The sequence below is a fragment of the Centruroides vittatus genome, unplaced genomic scaffold (assembly GCF_030686945.1).
Source record: "Centruroides vittatus isolate TY-2023 unplaced genomic scaffold, ASM3068694v2 contig_936, whole genome shotgun sequence".
NCBI lineage: Eukaryota > Metazoa > Arthropoda > Arachnida > Scorpiones > Buthidae > Centruroides > Centruroides vittatus.
The window spans coordinates 179,619-189,269 of record NW_027122621.1 but is presented as its reverse complement, the minus strand read 5'-3'; the positions used below and the strand labels follow the sequence as shown (position 1 = coordinate 189,269).

Here is a 9,651-nt window from a genome sequence, read left to right as displayed (position 1 = left end):
TCTATAGTTCGTGTAACAAAGACAATGTCTCTCTTAGTAGAGTTTCAATGTGAGTATGCAAAAATGTAAGCTGTTTTAGCCGCTTAAATACGGTAAAAAGTTCAACAAATTGAAAAATGTTAAGTACAAGGTATTTCTTAAATATATTGAACGATAATCATTTTCTTATTCATCAGATTTTTACGTGATGTTACTTCATCAAGTAAAAATCTGATGAATGAGAGAGTGACTATTGTTCGTTGCAAATATGGCACCATTTTTCACGCTTCGTGCTCTTCTTTCCATGCCATATGACATTCTCTCACTAACATCTGTCCGGTGACACGATTCGTGGTTAAATAGTACTTTTTGTGTATCCATGACAAATTCTTCTAAATTTTAGTTGTGAAATGTTTTATCGAATCTCTTTATCCATTTTAACAAATGACTTTTGCACTATTATTTGAAGCTAATTAATTTTTCAACTGTAAAATTTTACCAATTTCCAATCGCTATTATTTCAATGCTAATATTAAAATAATAGCGATTGGAAATAATTTCTATAATCCATTCCTTACCTTAACTCCCACTTATTGCTTAATGAATCTAGCGTTATCCGAAGTAACATTTCCGTTTGAACACGTTCTATTGACCAGGACGTAACTTTTTTCGAATTAATGGAATCGACAAAAGCTTTTCATTTGTGGTGTTTTTACGATTTTTCTTTATAAATTTAAGTCATTGCGAAATGTTACGCAATATAGTAACAAGTTCAATAGAAAAAAGCCATTCAACTTCATTGTCTGTTAAGCTGGCGTGACGGTTAACGACATATAATTGTTTACTCGAAAATAGTAGCGATGCAGCATTTTTATTTTTCTTCGTTATCTATTTCTCTTTAAATTTATTTATCATCATTTTTTGTGTTTTTTTTTATTTTATCGGAGCAAATTACGTAGTATTTTCTCATTATCACAAAACTCGATTCTGGCGAATACAATGCAACATCCGTCATTTTATCAAGACATTTTTAGAACATCTGCTGCGAATAACAGGAAGCTACTTTTATGTTATGTAAATTCCCACCTATTTAAAAATGTTATTTAAAGTATACTGAAAAATATCGAACATTTCAAGGAAACATTGCATAAGTATTTATCATATTTTATAGGTGAATCTCCATTCACCTATATCCAAATTTTTCCTTGTGTGCATGCCTATCAGTAAAACCACTTAGGTCACGTGTTCATGCCTAACGGGTGGATCATTGGAAAATTTCGAGTTTTCACGTGTCTAACACCTAAATATGGCCAGTTACCCACAGAAAGTCCTCCCGAAAAGTTGGCAGAACACTAATCTGTTGCCTCTTCCATCAGTCAAATTCAATTCCTTATTCGCTTTGTGTTATTTTCCCATTAAATGTTTTGTTAAACTTGTATAACACAATATAAAAATACCATTATATTACGTTTTTATGTTGAAAAAATCCGGAAATTATCTACCTACAATCTAAATTTGCATCAATTGCACTCAAGGATTATTATAGTGAAAGGTCTAGTGTTTAATAGGGTTCATTAATCGCTACTTTTATTTATTAAATCTACAATACAACAAAGAAATGAAACTTGAAAACAATTTGTAATCAGCAATTGTTGACATTTCGTTTATTCTTTATTCCCGTTTCTGGATCGACACACCAACACTGCCCGGAGGAACCGGGACATTGCTTTTTCTTAAATTTGCCATCTTCGCTACATTCTGGCACAGTGCCACCTTTAGCTGTGCAAAAGAACGAATATATAAATAATATTCCCTTGAAAACATGTTAGAAAATTATGTTTAACTTACAGTTTTTCAATTTATCGTCTCTATCGCGGTGGCAAACGCAAGATTTAATTTTTGTAGAGGGTTGAGTTATGGGTGTACCATCTTTGCGCCAACAGGAACAGAACTTTCCTTCGTTGTGACATTGTAAAGCCGCGTAATCACCATTCGATTCGCAAATGGGCACTACTTTAACTGGTGCAGAACTCTTACTTGCCTTTTCTCTGTGCTCCTGGCACTCGCTCTTTGCTGAAAAGAAATGCAAAAGTTTCTCTCGAGTTTGAATACTAATTAACTTCTAAATATTAAAACGTGACTCACTTTGAGCAGAAGAAATCGCTATTAAAGCGAGACAAATCTGTGAAAAGAAAAATACTTCAGATAAATATTTTGTAGACTATTTTAAATTGGAAATTATTCAAGAAATTCTTACTGGGAGTATCAAATATGTCTTCATTACAAAATTTATTGTAGCTACTCTGAAAAAAATAAAAATAAGAGTAAACATCATCAATACTTAGTCTTTTAATCTAATATTTAACTTACAGAAACACTGTATTAAGCACATTAATTGATTTTAAATTGAATTGGCGTGAATTGATGAAATAATGCAACTCCAAAAGATAGCCTCGTCGGAAGATTTTCTACGGGAAACACGAAAAAACTCATGCGGTCAGTCTGTTGATCAGACACGAACCCGCAACCAACTATAAGTGTTCAATGGTTTCATCCTGGCACCTGAATAGAGGCCAGTTTCCCATAGAAAGTCCTCTCGGATGCTACACCCCCTTTAGCAGATCTTGTTGCGTTGCTTCATCCCATTAATCCAATTTTCGAATTGTTTTTGAACGATTTGAAAATTGATCTGATATTGTCATTAAAATTTTTTCAGTTTAATTGGCGAATTCAAAAGGTCTGAAAATGTAAAAATTTCAACTCGAAAATAAATTAAATTATTAACACAAGAAAAATAATAATAAATTAGAATTGTTTGTTAACTCTAATTGAAGTTTTTTCGATTTTTTGAAAATTCGGAATAGGAACCGTTAATCTTCTTGACGAAATTTGATACAAAAATATGTTGACTCTTAAATTATTTCAAAAATATCGAATTTATAGCTGGAAGTTTACAAAATATTTATCGAACAGCAAACTGACAGACAAAGAACTAGTGTAAACAAATTTATTTGTTTATTTATAGAACTTTATAATTTAATTGAAAGAATTATAGGCCTATTATTTTCATAAAATAAATTAATATACGGTAAAACCGGGTGAGACGCCTATACTGTAGTTTTTTTCAACGCATATAAGTCGTTTAACAGTGGAATCCAGAAGAAATAATTATATAACGCATATATAGCTAAGTGTTGTCTTTTAATAAAACTGAACAAAGTTAAATAAAAACTCGACGTAACAGAGTGGTAGCAACAAAGTAACACTTGTCCGTTTTGGGCATCTATCCCGTACTTAGCTTAGGCAACTCTCCCGGAAGGAAGTTGCCTAATGCTTAAGAATGAGATACCTATATTATTTAACACTTAATTTAATCAACATTTAGCGCTTTTCGTATTTTCTACACTCATTATACTCTGTAATGTGCATGTTTAATGTCTCCATTTTTTGTACATCACACATCAATCCAATTTGTTTTATTTGTTTCGATTTTGTATCTTAATTATATGAGAATCAAATGTAATTTTTTATTTTTTTTTATTTTCAGCACCTAACATTGAATTTGATTTGATTCAAGAGCTCGCTTTGCTAAATTACTATCTTTAAGCCTTCTGCGAAGAGTACGATATAGAATGTTAAATTCTTTGCTTTCTTGATAGTAGTTTAGACGATTAGTATGTACTGTTTCAGCTAAAAGCAGGGGCGAATCCTGACCAAATTTTTGCGCAAGCTGAAAGTTATAATAGAAATAATAAGCCCTATCTCTAGTACTAAGCAGTAGGCAGAAACGTTATTTGGTGTGAAAAAATGTATAGACTATTAATTAAAAAGACCATTTATACAGTGTCTAGACACACACTCACTATAGGCCTATAAACCTGAAACTGATGCAAGTGAAATAATACAAAGCTTAATTGCAAATGTGTTATGGATTACTTGATGGAAAGTGATCACCGTAGCAACCTTTCACTTGAAGGTAAAGTCTGCTCTCTTGTTCTTCACGATAAACTTCTGTATCACTTCATCACAAAATGTCGGTCGAATATTTAAGTCATCAAGTAAAGCTTTTTTCTCAATTGACAACACTGCCAGTGAAGATAGTCAGTCTTTCTTGTCTTTGAGTTGACCTGCCATACGTTTTATTCTTCGCAATGCAGAAAATATTTTCAGCTGTAGCAATAAAATAGTAGGGATTGTGGCAATCAATGTAGCAAGTTTATACATTTCATTTAGTCCCATTTGAAGGCCATTTTCAATCATTAACTTAACCAACTCAAAAACAGGCTTATATTTAAACTCTTGCGAACAATAGAGAACAGACAATTCATTCCTCAAACGGGTGATATCAAAAAATGCTCCATACTGCATCTCCATTAAAGACTTTTCTGTGAAATCTTTTTTGTGTTTGTCTTACATGTTGCTGTTCAATAAGCATTATTATGTAATCTAAGATCTCCACGAAGAGACGTTTGTATTCTTGTATTCAGAATGCATCGTATGTTTTTTGAGTGGTCGTTCATCATCTTCCTTGTTTCTGTTACTTCTTCAAATACTTTCCTGAAATTGTGTTCCTTTATTTCTCCCAGTTTCTTGGTTGTTTCTTCTACTTTTTTAAGCACTGTATGCAATATCCATACTTTTTGTCTGAAGAATATTGAAGAGAACATCAGTAAATAAAAATACTCGAGAAAAGACATTAAATAAGAAGCGAGTCTGAAACTTTTGCAGGAAAGACAAGAATCGCCTTTATGACAGTATCATTATCCCAATCTGCAAAGTGTTCAAGAAAGTTTTGAAAGAACATTATTATCACGTCATATTACAGTATTCACAAGTCTTGAGGCAAAATTCCATCTCGTAGGAGCGACTGAAGACAATTTTTATCAACAAAACACTGAAGAACGTATATTTGTTTAGAAGACAGAAAAAAATTCTGAAAGTCCCGAAAGTGTTTGAAAGAAAACCCTGAATATTTGAGATGATTGTTGCAGAGTTAAATTTAGCATGTGGCTGTAGCAGTAAACAAAAACTGCAGTGGGATATAGCTCTTTAACTTTTACATTTAAACCGTTGACTTGGTCTGCCATTACTGCAGCGCCATCATAGGTTTGTCCAATAAGTTTGCTACCACACTTGAAATCATTCAGAACAATTTTAACATTCTCTAAAAGTGCTGCAGCTGAACGATGGCTACTAATATCAGTGAAATGGATAAATTTTTCCCGAGTCTGTCCAGTTTGATCAACAAAACGAAGAATAGTTGAGAGCTGTGATTTGTTTATTACGTCGGAGGTTTCATCTAAAATCATCGCTACAAACTCAGTCTGCTCGATTTCCTGCTTTAACTCGCCTGTAACTACTGAAGAGATGAAGACAATCAAATCATTTTGGATTGCAGAAGAGGTGCCGCGGAAAACTGTTAATTCTTTTAAATACTTCTCTAATAGTGGATCGGATAGACGAATTAACTCCAGAAGTTCTATATAGTTTCCTTTGTTGCGAGAAGTATCTGACTCGTCATGGCAACGAAAGCGCAAGTCCTGCTTTCCCAAGAAGCATACAACATCAATCAACCGTTTAAGAATGTCGCCGTTTTTCTTGCTATTTCATTATGCATCTGACCGCTAATGCTCATTAAACTGGTGATCGATTCTTGTCCTTCCAAAAGTATTCAGAAAGATGACTTACAGAGTTCTTATGTCTGCTGACAGCCACAGAAAGACAATTTAAATTTACAAACCCATTTTTATCCCACACTCTATTGTCTGTTGAAAATAACAAGCAGGCCAGCAGAATATTTTATTTAATTTTTTAGATCCAGCTAACCAAAGTATATTTGCGTATTGAAATATTTTAAAATGTCGTACATACTTTTCATTCTTATCTTTACGATCGAAAGTTAAATTTGGAATCTCAAAACGTGGTCTATTCCTTACGATTTCGATTTTTTTCAGCTACATTTCTTCTAGAAAACGTTTCTGTAACAGGTCACTGATTATACAAAACTCTGCATTTTCCATAATTAGGCCTGGTCCACTACTTACGACAACGTACGAAAGTTAAAACAATTCACAAATTAGATTTAAAACCGTACAACACGTATGCTTACTGGGTACCGCAAGCTTTCGATACAATCTGGACGTGTAAAATGTTTTAAATGACGTCATGCGCGCGCACTTGTTTGCTGCGGTAAACCTCCACAGGAGCGAGCGATCGAGTTCCCGCAAGCATGGCACTGACTTAAAATGGCTAGCCGCTAGCTGTCAATGTAAAAGCAAACACAAATGATAAAAGAGTTTACACCTTACAATAAATTATTATTGGCATATTTGTTTTCATATAAAAAGTATATTGACAGTCGAAACTTTTTCTTAAGCATGCGGCGCATGCTAAGCAAACCCAGAGAATTCGCCCCTGACTAAAAGTAAGTCTTGTGCGGTTCATTGGTACCAGTTTCCCTTCTTTTGTGTTCAGTGGGCATCTAAGATTGATAAACTAATTAAGTTCATCATAAAATATTTCAGAAAAAGTACGCATCTCTCCCTTAAATCCAGTAGGCATTTCTCCCAAACCGTATGGGAAAGATGCCTATTTCCATATTTTAGATTAAAATTATTAGGAGAACTTCTGGCTTCGACTACACCACAACTAATTAACCCTACTTTTACTCTAACAAAAATATCACATAAACACATTCGAATTTCAGAGCCTTTCGTAAAAATGTAAATGTCGCAAAATAGTTTAGAAAGCGATGGTAAACAAAATCGCTAAAATCGCCAAAATAATCGTTGAAAAATAATGAAAACACAAGAACGTTAAGCAGAGCCACCATTAAAGTGACTACTGACGTGTCCAACTGGGTATTATTTGAGTAAACCACTTCTAATCGTTTCTTCCAACTAGGTATCTCATCCTGTTTTACGCCATATGTATTAAATGAATGAAAATTGCACTTAATTTTCTAAATTAATGTACTGGAAAATTCATTCATTTTCTTCTGAATACTGAAATTTGTTAAATAAATATCTCGAATTACTTGCTTCCTTAGTAAAGAATCTTGTGTGTTTTTAATGATACAAAGAAAATCTTGACCTATTTAATGAGTAATTTTAAGTAATATTCAGCAGAAGCATATTGTTTGACTTCTTAGAAAACAATCAACTCTCAGTAATCATTATCAATTTCCAACAGACCCATTTAAGTCTGTCAAGATTACGTAGAGAGATTGCTTTCATCGATGGTAAACAAAAACTTATTTTTTACAAAAAATCGCCAAAACAACCATTCGAAAAATAATGAAAACGCGAGAACGTTAAGCATCTTTATGATGGGAAGTTAAATTTGGAATCTCAGATCGTAGTCTATTATTCCTCACAATTTTGATTTTTTTCAGCTACATTTCTTCTAGAAAACGGTCTCTGTAATGGTTTATGCCACTGATTATACGAAACTCTTCATTTTCCATAATTAGGCCTAGTCCACTACGTAGGACAGAGCACGTAAGTCACAACAATTCACAACTTACAAGTTAGATTTGGAACTACACAATACGTATGCTTACTGGGTACCGCAAGCTTTCCAACTTATTTCAGTTTCCAATTTATTTTACTTTACGTACGTGAATGTTTATTGGTTAACTTCTGATTGATTTTTCTGATTGTGAATACAGATTTGGATAGGATGTTGCAAGATTGGAAAATTGCGTGAAATTATAAGATAAAAATCTAGAAGTCTGGGTAATTTTCCAACAATGGTAAATTATAATTAACTTCTAGATAAATTGTCAATCGGGCAGAACACTGCAATTGTTTCAAGGATATCAAGATATTACTTGGTAACCTGTATTATTAAACTATGTTTGTCACACAATACTTTGCTAATTAATATTGTTATTAGATATGTCTACGCAGTAATTACAGTAAATAATTCGTTAAAATGTTTAGATTCCACAATATTTGATAATAAAATTATAATTTTAAACTTAATGTACTAAAATTCTGTAACTTAAACATCTTATATATAGGGTGCCGTATAACTCTGGAAGCATAGGAGTTGATGTTTATTTTTTTCAGATAAAACATCGCTGAACGAGGAAGGACGAATTCTAGTTATTTTGATGGTGGGAACCCGCAGTCAGCGGGAAATTGTCAAAGAGTTTAACAGACATCCAGATTTTCTATTATACACAGCAGTATTGATGCAATTTGTTAAACTTTTTGGCAACTTAATACCAACAAAATAACTGTAATTCGTCCTTTCTTACTCGATGCTACGTAAAAGAACAAAGAAAGATCAGCATAACTCCTGTGTTTCCAGGCTTAAAGACAACTTGTGTAATTACTACATCACACATATGAAGTAAAGTAATTAAATGCGCAAATAATTTTTATGTCAATTTAATAATTTTACATTCTAACAACGAAATTTGTGCGGATATGATGATCCAAAACTTAGTTAACCGTATACGGATCGTCTACTGAGATTAGTACAGAGTGCTGCAAACATAATAAAAATATGATTAAGTATGCAAGTACTTTTATAAAGGAGAAACTCTATTTTTAAATGGTTAACTGGCTTTGGGCCATCTTACATATATAGATGTCATTATTAAATATAATTTTCTGACGTCGAAAATTAAAAAACGTGAATGATAAAAGGTACTTACATTTCTGTTAAAGTTCTCAGATGATTTGAATTGTCCTATTTGCGCAAAGTTCTTTTATGCGTAGTCGAAAGGTATTTAGTTGCGTAAACATCGTTGTACCTTGAAACGTATGTTGAATGACCGGTTTCTCCTTCCTTATACGGCGTTATATTTTTTTTATAAGTTTATTTAAACAAATATTAAGCAAGATATACAAAAAAAAGTAAGGACAACTTCTTTAATAACTTTACAACTTTTGATATTCTTTACAAATAATTGTAGGGAAAATTTGAATTCGGTTATTAATGACATTTCATTTAAAAAAATAATAATAAAATAAAATACTCCAAGAGTGAAAAATCGAAATGTATTGATAATTAAAAAGAGTATATCTAAATGTTTTACATTTTTTTTTATGTTATTTAAAATAAATAAAATAAAATAAAGAAGTTACTTAATTTGTTACTCAATTTGAAAGCTGAATAATGTTTTTTTGTTTAGAAATAATTGTTCCCGTTTTAGACTATAAAAGAAATATGAGAAAATTGCAAAAAATTTAATTATTTTGTGTAATTATTACGTTCAAGTTCCTATTACCGTAAACCGTGTTTATACAGTTTCCAGATTTGTTCGATGTCTGTCCGAATATATTCAGTGAAATCACGAAAACCGCATCATCTCAGAGATAATGTTAAGAGATAATCACGGATGCATTATACAGGGAAAGATGCATACAGAGAAGAATTTATACTTTGCGCAATTTCTCTTAACTAAACTCTCTACAGATTTTAGTTAAGAGAAAAGATTCGAAAATAATAATTCAAAAAGTTGAATATTTACATTTAAATTACGTTTTTAAAAAATTACTTTCAAATTTTTATGGTTTTTAACTATTCAATCATAAAAATTCCTTCGAATTTTTTAAACAATTCGCTAATGTCAGCTTATTTTTAAAGAAAAATAAAAATATTTATTACGTAAAAATGATTTTCCTGTCGGTATCTCGTAATAAATGTAAATCAAATTAT

General features: G+C 32.0%; 1 protein-coding gene across 1 annotated transcript; it reads right to left on the bottom strand.

The window, feature by feature from the left end:
* Positions 1–1,539: 1,539 nt before the first annotated feature.
* Positions 1,540–8,787, bottom strand: LOC136984884 (U20-hexatoxin-Hi1a-like). Its single transcript, XM_067282027.1, has 5 exons — positions 8,645–8,787; positions 2,237–2,282; positions 2,125–2,161; positions 1,828–2,052; positions 1,540–1,758 (listed from the first exon to the last, which is right to left on the bottom strand). Exons 2-5 carry the CDS (start codon positions 2,258–2,260, stop codon positions 1,622–1,624), a joined length of 423 nt encoding a protein of 140 aa, XP_067138128.1. The 5' UTR covers positions 2,261–2,282; positions 8,645–8,787; the 3' UTR covers positions 1,540–1,621.
* Positions 8,788–9,651: the final 864 nt, after the last annotated feature.